Here is a 19,656-nt window from a genome sequence, read left to right as displayed (position 1 = left end):
GCTAAGGTGTATGTAAACTTACGACTTCAACTGTATGTCTGTGTTAGAGACTACAGGCTGAGGTGGTGAAGGAGAGAACATTACTTTTTTATTTATTTTTATTTAACCTTTATTTAACTAGGCAAGTCAGTTAAGAACAAATTCTTATTTACAATGACGGCCTACACCGGCCAAACCCGGACGATGCTGGGCCAATTGTGCGCCGCCCTATGGGACTCCCAATCACGGCCGGTTGTGATACAGCCTGGAATCGAACCAGGGGGTCTGTAGTGACGCCTCAAGCACTGAGATGCAGTGCCTTAGACCGCTGCGCCACTCGGGAGCCCAAAGGGTCAAAATGATTCATTGTTTGCATGGATTTATATTAAGGACTAACTAATGTTAATATTAGTACATATGCACATATGTATTCATTGTTTTCACCTGGGCTGGCTGTATTGAATGTGCAAGTGTACATGTATCGGTGTCTGACTCACTCCCCCAAAAAAACCTCTGTTTTTTTTAAATAAAACTTTATTTTTTGTCAATTAAAACTTAATATTATCTTACCCAGGCTCATACAAATTAGAAAAGGCTGTGATGACGTAAAACAAAAAAGGTATGACCAAAACATGGATTTATATGTGTGCAAGTATGCACAGTGTACAGGACTCCCTTTCAATAAGACAATTCCTGCATACCTTCCCTCAACATGATAAAAATATCTTAATTTAAAAAAATCAAATGGATATTCCCTTAGAACTTAAATACTTAAATATTATGAGTCAACAGGCACCAAAAAGATCTGAAAGCAGTGTACATGTAATGTATTCAAAAGCCACATTTCAGACAGGTGAATTTGATAAGCAACAGGGTGCATCTTCATTGGCATCTCCATCAATTTTTCTGCAAGGAAATTCAAAATGGATAAAACATGTCTTAAAGTAATAATCTTCAATTTATTGGACATACTGCACTGATTGGTGACTCCATGATTTATATATATTTTTTAATAATTTGTATATTCCCCTGCCCTGTCTTATCTTACAATAAATCACTTTCTGTTATCATTGTCCTACTGTTAGTACCTACCTGCATTTGTTCATATATCCAGGGGAGGAAGTGGGTGACATTGCCGTAGATTCCTGGTTTGTTCCTCAGGGCACAAACTATACCCCAGCTAGTGTCCCCTACCAGCCACCATACAGAACCCTTCTTGGCCACCATTGGTCCTCCACTGTCCCCCTGCAAGACACAAAAGTGACCCACCCCCCCTAAGTTAGCATTACCTAATGGGACCATCACTTTAATACAGTGCATTCGGAAAGTATTCAGACCCCTTCACTTTTTCCACATTTTGTTACATTACAGCCTTATTCTAAAATGGATTAAATCATTTTTGTAGTCTAGTCAGGATCGAGGTAAAGATGAACGGAGCAGTACAGAGAGATCCTTGATGAAAATCTGCTCCAGAGCGCTCAGGACCTCAGACAGGGGCAAAGGTTCAGCTTCCAAGACGACAACGACCCTAAGCACACAGCCAAGACAACGCAGAAGTGGCTTCGGGACAAGTCTCTGAATGTCCTTGAGTGGCCCAGCCAGGTATTGTGTGTAGATTGATGAGGGGAAAAACAATTTAATCGATTTTATAATAAGGCTGTAACGTAACAAAATGTGGAAAAAGTGAAGGGGTTTGAATACTTTCTGAATGCACTGTACCTTCAAGAGCATGAGTTTATTTCTTCACTATGCCACCATCCGCTCTATCATAACACAATCAGAAAACAACTAATCCAACAAAACATCGTCATAGTTGATCAAATAATAAATAATACATGCAGCAAGTAAAAAGTAAAAAACCCTAAAACCACAAAGTCTTCCCATGAATAACCATTTAAAGATTAGACAGCCTACAGTATGTGCTGCACGTGTGTGGTTCTATGTGTGAATCTGACCTGACATGAGTCCACTCCTCCTGCCAGTGTCCCAGCACAGATCATAGATGCAGTGACAAGTCCATCATACACCAACGGTGCATTACATGTCTCTCTGCTGTACATGGTGATCTGGGCCTGACGCAGGTTATCTGACGACGACCCTGGAGTCGTCAATCATACGGCTTCATTACAACAAATGTATTCTCTTCTTTAAATCTTAAAAAGATCAATCACTTTTAGTCCTAAAACCTTTGGCTTGATGACTTGTGTTTAATAATGACAGTCATTGGTCCTGTAATAAGAGTTGTCTTACCACCACTTGTAATGGACCCCCATCCAGAGATCCAGGTTTCTCGCTGGGGAGTCAGATTCACACCGACATTGGGCAGACAGACTGGTCTGACCGTATCTGCAACATAACACTATAGTTGGCTCTCAGAAGGCGGCTATACCAGGCGGTGTCAGAGGAAGGCCCTAAAAATTGTCAAAGACTCCAGCCACCCAAGTCATAGACCATTCTCTCTGCTACTGCATGGCAAGTGGTACGTCTGGAACCAACAGGGACCCTGAACAGCTTCTACCCCCAAGCCATAAGACTGCTACATAGTTAGTTAAAGAGTTAACCAATAGCTACCCGGACTATCTGCATTGACCCTTTTTGAACTAACTCTTTTGACTCATCACATTCACTGCTGTTACTATTTATTATCTATCAAGTTGCCTAGTCACTTTATCCCTACCTACAGTATATGTACATACAGTGCCTTCGGAAAGTATTCAGACCCCTTGACTTTTTCCACATTTTGTTACATTACAGCCTTATTCTAAAATTGATTAAATTAAAATGTTTCCTCATCAATCTACACACAATACCCCATAATGACAAAGCGAAAACAGTTTTTTTTAATTTTGGCAGATTTATTAAAAATTAAAAACAGAAATACCTTATTTACAAAAGTATTCAGACCCTTTGCTTTGAGACTTGAAATTGAGCAGGTGCATCCTGTTTCCATTAATCATCCTTGAGATGTTTCTACAACTTGATTGGAGTACACCTGTGGTAAATTAAATTGATTGGACATGATTTGGAAAGTCACACACCTGTCTATATAAAAGGTCCCACAGTTGACAGTGCATGTCAGAGCAAAAACCAAGCCATGAGGTCGAAGGAATTATCCGTAGAGCTCCGAGACAGGATTGTGTCGAGGCACAGATCTGGGGAAGGGTATCAAAACATTTATGCAGCATTGAAGGTCCCCAAGAACACAGTGGCCTCCATCATTCTTAAATGGAAGAAGTTTGAAAGCACGCAAACTCTTCCTAGAGCTGGCCGCCCGGACAAACTGAGCAATCGGGGGGAGGGGCCTTGATCAGGGAGGTGACCAAGAACGCGATGGCCACTCTGACAGAGCTCCAGAGTTCCTCTGTGGAGATGGGAGAACCTTCCAGAAGGACAACCATCTCCGTAGCACTCCACCCATCAGGCCTTTATGGTAGAGTGGCCAGACGGAAGCCACTAGTCAGTAAAAGGCACATGACAGCCCGCTTGGAGTTTGCCAAAAGGCACCTAAAGGACTCTCAGACCATGAGAAACAAGATTCTCTGGTCTGATGAAACCAAGATTGAACTCTTTTGCCTGAATGCCAAGCGTCACGTCTGGAGGAAACCTGGCACCATCCCTACGATGAAGCATGGGGGTGGCAGCATCATGCTGTGGGGATGTCTTTCAGAGGCAGGGACTGGGAGACTAGTCAGGATCGAGGGAAAGATGAACGGAGAAAAGTATAGAGAGATCCTTGATGAAAACCTGCTCCAGAGAGCTCAGGACCTCAGACTGGGGTGAAGGTTCACCTTCTAACAGGACAACGACCCTAAGCACACAGCCAAGACAAGGCAGGAGTGGCTTCGGGACAAGTCCCTGAATGTCCTTGAGTTGCCCAGCCAGAGCCCTGAATTGAACCAGATCGAACATCTCTCGAGAGACCTGAAAATAGCTGTGCAGCAACGCTCCCCATGCAACCTGACAGAGCTTGAGAGGATCTGCAGAGAAGAATGGGAGAAACTCCCCAAATACAGGTATGCCAAGCTTGTAGCGTCAAACCCAAGAAGACTCAATGCTGTAATCGCTGCCAAAGGTGCTTCAACAAAGTACTAAGTAAAGGGTCTGAATACTTATGTAAATGTTTTATTTTTTTTGTAAATTTACAAAAAGTTATAAAAACCTGTTTTTGTTTTATAATTATTGGGTATTGATGAGGAAAAAACAATTTAATCAATTTTAGAAGAAAGCTGTAACGTAACAAAATCTGATAAAAGTCAAGTGGTCTGAATACTTTCCGAAGGCGCTGTATCTACCTCAATTACCTCGTACCCCTGCACATCGACTCGGTACTGGTACCCCGTGTATATAGCCAAGTTATCATTGTGTATTTATTCCTCATGTTAATATTTTTCTATTATTTCTCTCTGCTTTGTTGGGAAGGGCCTTTAAGTAAGCGTTTCACTCTTAGTCTACACCTGCTGTTTACAAATACAATTTGATTTGATTTGAATATCAACTGTGAATCTGACTTAAGACTGGCTTGGAGTGTTGTATACGATTCTAATATGTTTTTCAAAACATGGACATATTTAAAAAGCAATGTTAACCGTGTTAGGATTCCTTCACAAAAATGAAAAGGTAGAATCCAACTTTACTATCCATTTGTGAGAATGCACATCATACTCTTCTTTTTCCAAACCCCAAAAGGGATTTTCTATTGGATCATGCTTTTTCAAATGTCTGAAATCGAACACGGACTTACCTGACATAGTGAGGGGTGTGCTGAGTTTCATAAGAGCGATGTCATTATCACTAGTCTGCTTGTCGTACTTTTCATGAGAGATGATGTGTCCCACTGAATTCCCAGTGGCAAAAGCCATCTGGGTCAAGGTCAGATAGCCAGCATACACCGTCCACTGACTGGGCCCTGATAGCCTACCATACACAATGAGAGAGGTAACAGACAACAGTATGTCCTGAGGTGATCTCTCCTGTTTTCATGGTTGTCGTGCTGCCACCACACAATCATGCTATAGTATAGTGTTGTTTTATTCACAAGGATGCTTTGAATAGTTTTATGGTTTTTCTTTTGTTTGTTTTGTATTATATTGTAACATTGAGGAGTACCATCCTCCTCAGCTTCATTGCAGAAGACTCCTCTGAGAGGAACAGATTATGTTTGATGATGTGAAACGTATGCTTTTAAAATTGAAATGGCTAATAAAACATGTTTTTATTCCCTTTAAATAAGTCACAGTTAAACTCACGTTTCTACGCAGTGGGCGGCAGTGAGGATCCACTCAGGGCTGATGATGGAGCCTCCACACAAGTGCTGGCCCCTGGCGTGCAGGCTGACCTGCCATGGCCAGGCCCCGCTCACTGCTATGTCCCCCCCTACGATTCGGCTCCAAGGGGCAGCTATACTGACACCACAGTCTGGAAGCAAGACAACAACCAACAGAGAAACATTACAGAATGCAATCCAACATACTCATTTTCGTAGACTAACTGTGTAGGACAAAGAGAGCTGCATGGCCAGTCTGGCGCAAGATGAACACAGCAGGGTTTACTTCTGTGGTGGATAAAGTGGCTAAGTATTATATAGCAACTATATAGCATCCCTATGTTTCCATGCCAACCCCAAAGTCCAGTGGAGGCTCCTCAGAGGAGGAAGGGGAAGACCATCCTCCTCAGTGAATTTCATTAATTGTTTAATTGTAAAACATTTAAAAATGTGTTCTTTTAGATAAAATTACCCTAAATATATTCACGTCACCAAATAACTGATTACAACACACTATTTTGCAAAGATGGTCTACAGTAGCCTCAACAGCACTCTGTAGGGTAGCACCACCCCCTCTGGGTACATTGACTTCAATACAAAACCTAGGAGGCTCATGGTTCTCACCCCCTTCCATAGATTTACACAGTAATTATGACAACAGCAGATGTCACAAAGTGCTATACAGAAACCCAGCCTAAAACCCAAAACAGCAAGCAATGCAGATGTAGAAGCATGGTGGCTAGGAAAAACTCCCTAGAAAGGCAGAAACCTAGGAAGAAACCTAGAGAGGAACCAGGCTCTGAGGGGTGGCCAGTCCCCTTCTGGCTGTGCCAGGTGGAGATTATAACAGTACATTGCCATTAAGGCCAGATTTTTCTCCAAGATGTTCAAACGTTCATAGATGATCAGCAGGGTCAAATAATAATCACAGTGGTTGTAGAGGTTGCAACAGGTCAGTACATCAGGAGTAAATGTCACTTGGCTTTTCATAGCTGGGCATTTAGAGGTTGAAATAGCAGGTGCGGTAGAGAGAGAGAGTTGAAAACAGCAGGTCTCGGACAAGGTAGCACGTCCGGTGAACAGGTCAGGGTTCCATAGCCGCTGGCAGAAGAGTGGAAACTGGAGCAGCAGCACGACCAGGTGGACTGGGGACAGCAAGGAGTCATCAGGCCAGGTAGTCCTAAGGCATGGTCCTAGGGCTCAGGTCCTCCGGGATGGGAGGGAGACGTGGCTGGCATGAAAGTGAACTGTGTTTCCGTGTGATCAGGGGTGTATTCATTCCGCCGATTCTGTTGAAAAACGTTTCTTAACCTCTTAAGGATCAGACCTTTTTTTTCAATTTTCACCTAAAATGACATACCAAAATCTAACTGCATGTAGCTCAGGACCTGAAGCAAGGATATGCATATTCTTCAAATCAAATCAAATCAATTTATATTAGTCACATGCGCCAAATACAACAGGTGTAGACCTTACAGTGGAATGCTTACTTACAAGCCCTTAACCAAAAATGCAGTTTTAAGAAAGAATACAAAAAAAAGAAATCACAAAAAAATATAACATAAAATAACACGAAAAATTAAATTAATAAATAATTAAAGAACAGCAGAAAAAATAACAATAGCGAGGCTATATACAGGGGGTACCAGTACCGAGTCAATGTGTGGGGGCACCGGTTAGTTGAGGTAATTGGGGAAATATGTACAGGTAGAGTTATTAAAAAGTGACTATGCATAGATAATAAACAGAGAGTAGCAGCAACGTAAAATAGGGATGGGGAGCAATGCAAATAGTCTGGGTAGCCTTTTGATTAGATGTTCAGGAGTCTTATTACTTGGGGGTAGAAGCTGTTTAGAAGCCTCTTGGACCTAGACTTGTCGCCCCGGTACCGCTTGCCATGCGGTAGCAGAGAGAACAGTCTATGACTAGGGTGGCTGGAGTCTTTGACAATTTTTAGGGCCTTCCTCTGACACAGCCTGGTATAGAGGTCCTGGATGGCAGGAAGCTTGGTCCCAGTGATGTACTGGGCCGTACGCACTACCCTCTGTAGTGCCTTGCGGTCGGAGGCTGAGCAGTTGCCATACCAGGCAGTGATGCAACCAGTCAGGATGCTCTTGATGGTGCAGCTGTAGAACCTTTTGAGGATCTGAGGAGCCATGCCAAATATTTTCAGTCTCCTTAGTGGGAATAGGTTTTGTCGTGCACTCTTCACGACTGTCTTGGTGTGCTTGGACCATGTTAGTTTGTTGGTGATGTGGACACCAAGGAACTTGAAGCTCTCAACCTGCTCCATTACAGCCCCGTCAATGAGAATGGGGGCGTGCTTGGTCCTCTTCTTTTTCCTGTAGTCCACAATCATTTCCTTTGTCTTGATCACGTTGAGGGAGAGGTTGTTGCCCTGGCACCACACGGCCAGGTCTCTGACCTCCTCCCTATAGGCTGTCTCGTCGTTGTCGGTGATCAGGCCTACCACTGTTGTGTCATCGGCAAACTTAATGATGGTGTTGGAGTCGTGCCTGGCCATGCAGTCAAGAGTGAACAGGGAGTACAGGAGGGGACTGAGCATGCACCCCTGAGGTGCCCCCGTGTTGAGGATCAGCGTGGCGGATGTGTTGTTACCTACCCTTACCACCTGGGGGCGGCCCGTCAGGAAGTCCAGGATCCAGTTGCAGAGGGAGGTGTTTAGTCCCAGGGTCCTTAGCTTAGTGATGAGCTTTGAGGGCACTATGGTGTTGAACGCTGAGCTGCAGTCAATGAATAGCATTCTCACATAGGTGTTCCTTTTGTCCAGGTGTGAAAGGGCAGTGTGGAGCGCAATAGAGATTGCATAATCTGTGGATCTGTTGAGGCGATATGCAAATTGGAGTGGGTCTAGGGTTTCTGGGATAATGGTGTTGATGTGAGCCATGACCAGCCTTTCAAAGCACTTCATGACTACAGACGTGAGTGCTACGGGTCGGTTGTCATTTAGGCAGGTTTCCTTAGTGTTCTTGGGCACAGGGACTATTGTGGTCTGCTTGAAACATGTTGGAATTACAGACTAGGTCAGGGAGAGGTTTAAAATGTCAGTGAAGACACTTGCCAGTTGGTCAGCGCATGCTCGGAGTACACGTCCTGGTAATCCATCTGGCCCTGTGGCCTTGTGAATGTTGACCTGTTTAAAGGTCTTACTCACGTCGGCTACGGAGAGCGTGATCACACAGTCATCCGGAACAGCTGATGCTCTCATGCATGTTTCAGTGTTACTTGCCTTAAGGGCGGGCATAGAAGTAATTTAGCTCGTCTGGTAGGCTCGTGTCATTGGGCAGCTCGTGGCTGTGCTTCCCTTTGTAGTATGTAATAGTTTGCAAGCCCTGCCACATCCGACGAGCGTCGGAGCCGGTGTAGTATGATTAGATCTTAGTCCTGTATTGACGCTTTGCCTGTTTGATGGTTCGTCGGAGGGCATAGCGGGATTTCTTATAAGCTTCCGGGTCAGAGTCCCGCTCCTTGAAAGCGGCAGCTCTACCCTTTAGCTCAGTGCGGATGTTGCCTGTAATCCATAGTTTCTGGTTGGGGTATGTACGTACAGTCACTGTGGGGATGACGTCATCGATGCACTTATTGATGAAGCCAGTGACTGATGTGGTGTACTCCTCAATGCCATCGGAAGAATCCAGGAAACATATTCCAGTCTGTGCGAGCAAAACAGTCCTGTAGCTTAGCATCTGCTTCATCTGACCACTTTTTTATTGACCGAGTAACTGGTGCTTCCTGTTTAGTTTTTGCTTGTATAAAGGAATCAGGAGGATGGAATTATGGTCAGATTTTCCAAATGGAGGGCGAGGGTGAGCTTTGTACGCATCTCTGTATGTGGAGTAAAGGTGGTCTAGAGTTTTTTTCCCTCTGGTTGCACATTTAACATGCTGGTAGGAATGAGGTAAAACGGATTTAAGTTTCCCTGCATTAAATTCCCCAGCCACTAGGAACGCCGCCTCTGGATGAGCGTTTTCCTGTTTGCTTATGGCCGTATACAGTTCATTGAGTGCGGTCTTAGTGCCAGCATCGGTTTGTGGTGGTAAATAGACAGCTACAAAGAATATAGATGAAAACTCTCTTGGTAAATAGTGTGGTCTACAGCTTATCATGAGATACTCTACCTCAGGCAAGCAAAACCTCAAGACTTCCTTAAATATTGTGCACCAGCTGTTGTTTACAAATATACATAGACCGCCACCCCTTGTCTTACCAGAGGCTGCTGTTATATCCTGCCGATACAGTGTATAACCTGCCAGCTGTATGTTATTCATGTCATCGTTCAGCCATGACTCGGTGAAACATAAGATATTACAGTTTTTAATGTCCCGGTAGTAGGATATTCGTGCCTGTAGTTCGTCTACTTTATTATCAAGCGATTGTAAGTTGTCTGATAGTATCGATGGCAAAGGTAGATTAGTCACTCGTCGCCGGCTCCTTAACAAGCACCCCGATCTCCTTCCGCGAAATCTCCTTTTCTTTCTACTGCGAATGACGGGGATGAGGGCCCTGTCGGGTGTTGGGTGAAATTATTCATCCAGTTCAAGGTGAGTAATCGCTGTTCTGATGTCAAATCAAATTTGGTATGTCACATACACGTGTTTAGCAGATGTTATTGCGGGTGTAGCTTCTGCTTCTAGCTCCGACAGTGCAGTAATATCTAACAAGTAATATCTAACAATTTCACAACATATACCCAATACACACAAATCTAGTCAGGATGGAAGCCGGAAGACAAGCTAATGGAGGCGCCGAGGCAGGTGGAAAACGCCTTCCAGAACCTGGAGGCGAACGGAGGGCCCTGATCCGACACCACATCTTGGGGAAGGACATGGACCCGGAAAACGTGCTGCACCACCAACTTAGCCGTCTCCCGATCCGATGGGAGTTTGGGAAGGGGAATGAAGTGGGCAGCCTTCGAGAACCGGTCCACAACGACCAGGATGACTGTGTATCCATCAGAGGGGGGTAGGGCGGAAATGAAATCCAGCGAGATGTGGGACCAGGTGCGCTTGGGGATAGGCAGGGGTCGGAGCAGCCCTGCCGCGGGCTGACGTGAGCTCTTCGTGTGCGCGCACACCAGGCAAGCAGCCACAAAGGCGTGCGTATCCCCCTCAGCAGATGGCCACCAGAACCTCCTACGCAGGAACTTCAACGTCCTGGCGCCCCCCGGATGGCTGGTGAGGTCGGACGCGTGCACCCACTGAAGCAGTCGCGAGCGCGCAGCCTTGGGTACGTACATTCTCCCCGATGGACCTCCGCCCGGATCGGGTTCCCGCCATAGCACTGCTCTGACCAGCCTATCAATTCCCCACGAAATTGGGGCAGCAATCAGGGCGTTTGGGACAATGGGGTCGTCCCTCTCCACCAGGTCCACAGCGCATCAGGCTTGGTGTTCTTTGACCCCGGACGGTATGAGATGGTGAAGCGGAACCTGGTGAAGAACAACGCCCACCTGGCCTGGCGCGAGTTGAGCCTCTTAGCCCCCTGAATGTAGGCTAAGTTCTTGTGGTCAGTCCATATGACGAATGGATGGGCGGCCCCCTCTAGCCAATGCCTCCACTCCCCCAGGGTGAGCTTGACCGCTAGCAGCTCACGGTTCCCCACGTCGTAATTCCGCTCCGCCGGGGACAGCCAACGGGAAACGCGCAGGGGTGAGTCTTACCATCCGTGAGGAACCGCTGGGACAGGATTACTCCCACCGCAACGTCTGAAACATCCACCTCCACAATGAACGGCAGGGACAGATCAGGATGCCCGAGGACCGGAGCCGATGTAAAGCGCCGCTTAAGCGCATCAAATGCGTTCCCCGCTTCCGGGGTCCAGGCGAAGGAGCGTACGGTCGTCTGGGTGAGGGCTGTCAGGGGAGCGGCTAGGGAGCTAAAATTGCGAAAAAATAACCTATAAAAATTTGCAAACCCTAAAATCCGTTGTAGTTGCTTGAGGGATGAGGGCTGAGCCCAATCCAGTACCGCGCTGACCTTGGCTGGGTCCATCCGTAGTTCCCCCTGGGTGACGATGAACCCCAGGAAGGAGACTGTCTCTGTGTGGAACACACACTTCTCCGCCTTGACGTAGAGTTGGTGACAGAGAAGGCGTTGGAGGACCTGCCGAACGTGGTGCTGGTGTTCACTCAAGTCCTTCGAAAATATTAGGATATCATCCAAATACACAAAGACGCTGTAGTCGAGGAGGTCCAGGAGCACGTCATTGACCAACACCTGGAACACTGCAGGCACGTTGGCTTGACCGAACTAAACACCTACCCCAGATCCCAATTCTCCCGGGGAACGCCTGCCAGGTCTGGGCCGGTGATGGAGTCTGTAGCCGCCGTCCTCCCGGTGGTAACCGGGCAGTAGGTGGTTCGGAGTGCGGGACCTGGAGAAGAGGTGAGGACTAGTAGGTGGTCTGGGACGGTGGTTTGGGCTGATGAGTGGTCGGTGGAGACCGGAACAGGACAGGGCTGGAGCTTCCCTCCAGGATGAGCCGCCCTGTGGACCAGTCTATCCGGGGTTTGTGGGCGACCAGCCAGAGGTGCCTGAGGATGAGGGGACACTCCGGAGAGTCCACAATGAAAAACTGGATATCCTCCCATAGCGCCCCCGCCACCCGGACACGCACGGGGACAGTGCCCGGGTGATGAGGCCCGACCCCACCGGCCGGCCGTCCAGGCCCATGACCGGAACCGGCTCAGAAAGGGAGAGTAACGGAACGCTCCACCATTGGGCCAGCCCCGCGTCCATCAGGTTTCCCACGGCCCCAGAATCCACCAGTGCATGTGCCCGACTTACAACACGGGCCCACTGAACCCTGACGGGGAAAAAAGTCTGGGAGTCTCTGGAGTTTGGGTTTCGGTTCCGGCTCGCTAGCAGCCCTCCCGATACAAGCGAGCCCTCCCGTTTCCCGGCTTCTCCGGGCATGAGTCGCAGTGGTGACCTTCCCTGGCGCAGACGCCTCTGCCTCTCCATCCTGGACAAGCGCGCCGCCCCCAGCTGCATAGCCTCCTCCTGAGGCGTCTCCTCCGGTTTGAAAGGGGGACGTGGAGGCGCGCCTTGCGTCATCCCTCTCTCATCCGCCCTGTCACGATGCCAATTGTCTACCCGAGTTCGACGAGGCCATCCAGTTGCTCAGGCAGCTCCCTAAAGGAGAGTTTGTCCTTCATCCTCTCCGATAGCCCCTGGGCGTAAAGGACGACCAGGGTGGCCTCCTCCCATCCTGCCTCTCGAGCATGGGTCCGGAACTCCACGGAGTAGTCCGCCACCGAACGGTCACTACTCAGACACTGAGTAGTACTGCGGGACATAGAGAAACTAGCAGAGAAAGCTGAGCAAGGGAACACTGGGAAGTGAGGGCATAAATACACAGGTGATCCAATAGACACAGGTGACACCAATAGGATGATGATTAGTCCCGATTGTGAGTCAGGAGGTGGCTAAAGTTGTCGGAGGATGACACCTAGTGGGTCGCTCCGGAACTGCGACCCACTCCTCTAACAATTAATGTTTCTTATAAAAAGAAGAAGTGATGCAGTCAGTCTCTCCTCAACTCTTAGCCAAGAGAGACTGGCATGCATAGTATTTATATCAGCCCTCTGATTACAATTAAAAGCAAGACGTGCCGCTCTGTTCTGGGCCAGCTGCAGATTAACTAGGTCTTTCCTTGCAGCACTCGACCACACGACTGGACAATAATCAATGGTGTGTTTTCTCAAAAACAAAACAAAAAAATCTACGGAAAACGTTATATAAATACCAGAATTCCTATAATTTCCTCCAATATTCTATACGTGCAACGTGTTATGGTATTTGGGTTGCTATAACATTTGGTTTGAAATGACAATTACGATTTGAGCATGCTTTTTGAAGCATCCTGACATAGGCCCTACCACTCCCATTGTTTCACTAGCGGCGATGCTAATCCTGGCTGTGGGGTAAGTAAAGAAAACTAAGCCATATTGTTGGTCATTGTCTCTCAGGATCAATGGATGACTCACTTTTTGTCAATAAAATTAAGTACATTTTTAATTTTGGTCGTTTTTTTACCACATAAATATACAGCATTAATATTTACTTCAAAATTCTAAAAACTAAAGGATACTACAATCAAATGATGGCAAATCAGCTCATTGGTACTAATAAGAATTGTACTTCGGACAAAAGCAGCACATTATTTAAGGGGAAAATTTATATTTTTGTTTCACAGAATATGCAAAATAACTTTGTGCTAAACTGTGCTAAAATAACAGTCTGTTTTGTCTATTTCTTATTTCAGATAACATTATGTACATGTCTAAATATGTTTTGATAAGAATTAAGTTATTCATAAGCTATGATTGTTGCTTTTTCCAATAGTTTATTCTTGGTGTCATGCCCTGACTCAGGGACGCTTATATGTTGAGTCAGGGTGTGTATATTTCTTGTTGTGCCTTTTCTATGTATAGGATCTAGTATGTCTAGTTCTATGTTGGCCGGTGTGGTTCCCAATCAGAGGCAGCTATCGCTCGTTGTCTCTGATTGGGGACCATACTTAGGCAGCCTATTGGCACTGTCTTGTTGTGGGATCTTGTTCCTTGTAAGGTATGTTGTGTGTTCTACCTTGGACTTCACGTTTTGTTTTGTTTATTGTTTTGTCGTGTGTTTATTTAGTTTAATAAACATGTACGCATATCACGCTGCGCCTTGGTCTGACCCGTCATTCAACGAACGTGACACTTGGGGTCAAATGACCCCAGTTGGTAATCCATGTATGTAAAATATGTTGGTAGTATGAGGGTTAACAAATAAAATATTAAAAAGGTGAGAAAGATAAAACACCACTCGCTTCTATGCAAATATAAAATCAAGACAAACATGAATAAAAATGTGGAATTAAGAGAGAAATTAAACCCACAACCCTGGCGTTGCAAGCACAATGCTCTACCAACTGAGCCACATGGGACCGTGTTTAGATTGGATTACTACTGTGATCGACATCTTCACTAGGGACTTTGGGGTTGTCTATGGAAACATACGGATGTAATAGTTCCTCTCAAATGGAGCACGAAAAGTTTTGGTTCTGACCTTTGGATCAACTAAAATACCAATGCCTTAAGATCTGAGGGATCAACAGTCTACTGTAATGATAAATCAAAAATGATTAAGTGGAGACTTACGGCACTGTGTCTTGTCCTCTCCTCCTGGACAGTCTCTGATGCCATCACACCACTTGGATGCACTCAGACACACACCTCCCTGCCTACAGGACCTCCCCAACACACACTGGTTGGACACTGGACACACACACACACACGAGACCATGACTATAAGTTCACACTTGCCATCCTTTTAAATGATTGAATAAGAACTACATGGTAATTTTCCTTAGCCTCCAGATACACCTATAAACTACAAAGACAACTACAGTGGGGGGAAAAAAGTATTTAGTCAGCCACCAATTGTGCAAGTTCTCCAACTTAAAAAGATGAGGGAGGCCTGTAATTTTCATCATAGGTACACGTCAACTATGACAGACAAATTGAGAGAAAAAAAATCCAGAAAATAACATTGTAGGATTTTTAATGAATTTATTTGCAAATTATGGTGGAAAATAAGTATTTGGTCACCTACAAACAAGCAAGATTTCTTGCTCTCACAGACCTGTAACTTCTTCTTTAAGAGGCTCCTCTGTCCTCTACTTATTACCTGTATTAATGGCACCTGTTTGAACTTGTTATCAGTATAAAAGACACCTGTCCACAACCTCAAACAGTCACACTCCAAACTCCACTATGGCCAAGACCAAAGAGCTGTCAAAGGACACCAGAAACAAAATTGTAGACCTGCACCAGGCTGTGAAGACTGAATCTGCAATAGGTAAGCAGCTTGGTTTGAAGAAATCAACTGTGGGAGCAATTATTAGGAAATGGAAGACATACAAGACCACTGATAATCTCCCTCGATCTGGGGCTCCACGCAAGATCTCACCCCGTGGGGTCAAAATTATCACAAGAACGGTGAGCAAAAATCCCAGAACCACACGGGGGGACCTAGTGAATGACCTGCAGAGAGCTGGGACCAAAGTAACAAAGCCTACCATCAGTAACACACTACGCCGCCAGGGACTCAAATCCTGCAGTGCCAGACGTGTCCCCCCTGCTTAAGCCAGTACATGTCCAGGCCCGTCTGAAGTTTGCTAGAGTGCATTTGGATGATCCAGAAGAGGATTGGGAGATTGTCATATGGTCAGATGAAACCAAAATATAACTTTTTGGTAAAAACTCAACTCGTCGTGTTTGGAGGACAAAGAATGCTGAGTTGCATCCAAAGAACACCATACCTACTGTGAAGCATGGGGGTGGAAACATCATGCTTTGGGGCTGTTTTTCTGCAAAGGGACCAGGACGACTGATCCGTGTAAAGGAAAGAATGAATGGGGCCATGTATCGTGAGATTTTGAGTGAAAACCTCCTTCCATCAGCAAGGGCATTGAAGATGAAACGTGGCTGGGTCTTTCAGCATGACATTGATCCCAAACACACCGCCCGGGCAACGAAGGAGTGGCTTCGTAAGAAGCATTTCAAGGTCCTGGAGTGGCCTAGCCAGTCTCCAGATCTCAACCCCATAGAAAATCTTTGGAGGGAGTTGAAAGTCCGTGTTGCCCAGTGACAGCCCCAAAACATCACCGCTCTAGAGGAGATCTGCATGGAGGAATGGGCCAAAATACCAGCAACAGTGTGTGAAAACCTTGTGAAGACTTACAGAAAACGTTTGACCTGTGTCATTGCCAACAAAGGGTATATAACAAAGTATTGAGAAACTTTTGTTATTGACCAAATACTTATTTTCCACCATAATTTGCAAATAAATTAATTAAAAATCCTACAATGTGATTTTCTGGATTTTTTTTCTCATTTTGTCTGTCATAGTTGACGTGTACCTATGATGAAAATTACAGGCCTCTCTCACCTTGCACAATTGGTGGCTGACTAAATACTTTTTTCCCCCACTGTATATCTTTGGAAAGCAAGCTGTATTTGCTTATGTAAACTAGTGTTTTTCCACTGTGTAGCAAGCAGTGGCATAGAAAGCATGGACATAATATCAACATTATTAATATTATGTCAGCTTATGTCAACCAAAGCATCAATTAAGAAAAACAGATACTGTATGAGGAGACTGTGTACTGTACAGTGCCTTGCAAAAGTATTCATCCCCCTTGGCATTCTTCCTATTTTATTGCATAACAACCTGTAATTTAAATTGATTTTTATTTGGATTTCATGTAATGGACATACAGAAAATAGTCCAAATTGGTGAAGTGAAATTTAAAAAATAACTTGTTTCAAACAATTCTAAAAAATAAATAACGGTGGTGCGTGCATATGGATTCACCCCCTTTGCTATGAAGCCCCTAAATAAGATCTGGTGCAACCAATTACCTTCAGAAGTCACACAATTAGTTATATAAAGTCCATGTGTGCAGTCTAAGTGTCACATGATCTGTCACATAATCTCAGTATATATACACCTGTTCTGAAGTCTGCAACACCACTAAGCAAGGGACACCACCAAGCAAGCGGCACCATGAAGACCAAGTAGCTCTCCAAACAGGTCAGGGACAAAGTTGTGGAGAAGTACAGATCAGGGTTGGGTTATAAAACATATCAGAAACTTGGAACTCCCACAGAGCACCATTAAATCCATTATTTAAAAATGGAAAGAATATGGCACAACAACAAACCTGCCAAGAGAGGGCCGCCCACCAAAACTCACGGACCAGGCAAAGAGGGCATTAATCAGAGAGGCAACAAATAGACCAAAGATAACCCTGAAGGAGCTGCAAAGCTCCACAGCGGAAATTGGAGTATCTGTCCATAGTACCACTTTAAGCCGTACACTCCACAGAGCTGGGCTTTATGGAAGAGTGGCCAGAAAAAAAGCCATTGCTTAAAGAAAAAAATAAGCAAACACGTTTGGTTTTCGCCAAAAGGCATGTGGGAGACTCCCCAAACATATGGAAGAAGGTACTCTGGTCAGATGTGACTAAAATTGAGCTTTTTGGCCATCAAGGAAAACGCTATGTCTGGCACAAACCCAACACCTCTCATCACCCCGAGAACACCATCCCCACAGTGAAGCATGGTGGTGGCAGCATCATGCTGTGGGGATGTTTTTCATCGGCAGGGACTGGGAAACTGGTCAGAATTGAAGGAATGATGAATGGCGCTAAATAGAGGGAAATTCTTGAGGGAAACCTTTTTCAGTCTTCCAGAGATTTGAGACTGGGACAGAGGTTCACCTTCCAGCAGGACAATGACCCTAAGCATACTGCTAAAGCAACACTCAAGTGGTTTAAGGGGAAATATTTAAATGTCTTGGAATGACTTAAAGATTGCTGTACACCAGCGGAACCCATCCAACTTGAAGGAGCTGGAGCAGTTTTGCCTTGAAGAATGGGCAAAAATCCCAGTGGCTAGATGTACCAAGCTTATAGAGACATACCCCAAAAGACTTGTAGCTGTAATTGCTGCAAAAGGTGTCTCTACAAAGTATTGACTTTGGGGGGGTGAATAGTTATGCACACCCAAGTTTTCTGTTTTTTTTGTGTTATTTCTTATTTGTTTCACAATAACAAATATTTTGCATCTTCAAAGTGGTAGGCATGTTGTGTAAATCAAATGATACAAACCCCCCAAAAAACAATTTTAATTCCAGGTTGTAAGGCAACAAAATAGGAAAAATGCCAAGGGGGGTGAATACTTTCGCAAGCTACTGTACGTACATAAATACCAAACCAACACTCCTGTTGCCCCAAGAAGAACGAAGACACTCAGGATAGAGGCCACAATACATTTACAGTGACTTTTCTTCAACACTGAAAGAGAGCAGAAACAAAATAACACTCAAAATACAAACAATAACATTTTTTGCTCTACTATTTACCATAAAAGAAGGACTCTCAACCCTAGACCTAGATATTCACATATAATTTGACCATTGGTCCCTTTTAACATCTGTGTCACACTGGAAACATGTAATCATGGCAAGGCTTGTTTTGCATTTAAGTATGGCATCTGATGTTTATCAACAGAGGAATATCAATAGAAAGGTAAATACTGTACCCTTTCGTTCTGGAAATGGGTGTGGTAGTCCAGGGGTGACCATGTGGTGGGTATTGATGGTCTGGGGGATGTACTGGGGGGTGTACTGAAGGCAAATAGAAGGGGGGACATTGGGCATCTTTGGGGCAGAGGCGTATGGAGGGGGTCTTCCCTCCCTCTGTTGAAACCCATGGTTCACATACTGGGGACCTGGTGTCTGGAGAAAGTGGAGAGAAGGAGAATGGTTTTCCATTTAACTACAATGAGGGAAATCCATACAGTATTTGATCAATTGGAGTGGTTTTTCCATGGTATGATGAACATACATTACACCAGTAGTGTAATTACCACAAAATATCAATGACTGGTATGAACAATGTACGTGGCTGTCCATTACCTATAGGTAAAACAAAATTCAAATCATTGATATACAACTGAAGTTACCTGGTTATTGTTCATGTCGACACCACCTTCAGTGTACTGATAAGATCAAATCTGAAAATGTTTGAAGAAACTTCTAAAAACATTTTAGCCACAGTATAACATTTATTAACAAAAAAGTTATAGAAATGTACAGCAAAGCTTTGTAAAACAGTTTTTTGACAGCAGATTAATTTCAGATAGAGTTTTCCAGACTTACCTTGGATTAGTTTAACTGTTGCTTTCGAACACTGATTCAGCCTCCTTTCTTCTTACTCTCTCTCTCCCTCAAACTCAGTCCATTTCTCCCTTTACTCCTGGTAATGAACAGCCATGACCACACCTTAGCTTGTGCGCACAGCATGACTTGTAGGGCGGTTCAATTATTTAAGCTGTAACGCTAACATAAATAACATTGTAATTTCTTGGTCCAGACCTAGACTGATTACTGCACCTTGTCATCAATGACTTCAAATACTAATCTACACTATACTGCATTTGCACTATGTACAACTCTGTATATATTTGCCACGGCAGCATCCCTCCCTCTGCTTATATAGATATATCCCCTCTGTATATTGTATATTCCCTCTGCAATCAGCCTACACTCCAGAGTTTTATGGTTAGTGTTCTGATATTGTATATTCTGTATGATGTTTATGTGGACTTGTGTCTGTGTTCTGTTTATATATTTTCCATTGCTGGCAGCACCTTCTCACTAAGGCAAATTCTGGGTATGTGTAAATGTACTTGGCGAATAAAGGTGATTCTGATTGTGACTGCCATCACCTGTAAGCCTACTCTTACTTTTCAACAAGTCTCAGCTATTTGAGGAGATCTATATGAAAACAACAATTTTCCGGAGAATAGGAGTTCAAATACTGAGATGCAAAAAGTGTAA

The 19,656-nt window shown here is 44.8% G+C and overlaps 1 protein-coding gene across 1 annotated transcript; it reads right to left on the bottom strand.

Moving 5' to 3' along the window:
* Nucleotides 1–560: 560 nt before the first annotated feature.
* Nucleotides 561–19,053, bottom strand: LOC121578951 (transmembrane protease serine 2-like). Its single transcript, XM_045224567.1, has 11 exons — nt 18,976–19,053; nt 18,780–18,830; nt 18,357–18,552; nt 18,017–18,109; nt 14,409–14,525; nt 5,226–5,394; nt 4,721–4,893; nt 2,230–2,325; nt 1,935–2,077; nt 1,072–1,224; nt 561–885 (listed from the first exon to the last, which is right to left on the bottom strand). The coding sequence occupies exons 2-11, from the start codon at nt 18,792–18,794 to the stop codon at nt 877–879; spliced, it is 1,164 nt and encodes a 387-aa protein (XP_045080502.1). The 5' UTR covers nt 18,795–18,830; nt 18,976–19,053; the 3' UTR covers nt 561–876.
* Between the last annotated feature and the right edge of the window lie 603 nt (nt 19,054–19,656).

Source organism: Coregonus clupeaformis, chromosome 13 (genome assembly GCF_020615455.1).
Source record: "Coregonus clupeaformis isolate EN_2021a chromosome 13, ASM2061545v1, whole genome shotgun sequence".
In the NCBI taxonomy this organism is placed as follows: Eukaryota; Metazoa; Chordata; class Actinopteri; order Salmoniformes; family Salmonidae; genus Coregonus; species Coregonus clupeaformis.
Note: the sequence above shows the minus strand (reverse complement) of the source record. Positions and strands in the feature narration are given on the sequence as shown.

Excerpts from the sequence above, each read along its gene's own strand:
- LOC121578951 (XM_045224567.1), bottom strand. Across the intron at positions 18,110-18,356 it reads CCCATTTCCAGAACGAAAGG|TGTTGAAGAAAAGTCACTGT; the intron begins GTACAGTATTTA and ends GCTCTCTTTCAG. Across the intron at positions 1,225-1,934 it reads GAGGAGTGGACTCATGTCAG|GGGGACAGTGGAGGACCAAT; the intron begins GTCAGATTCACA and ends TGTGTCTTGCAG.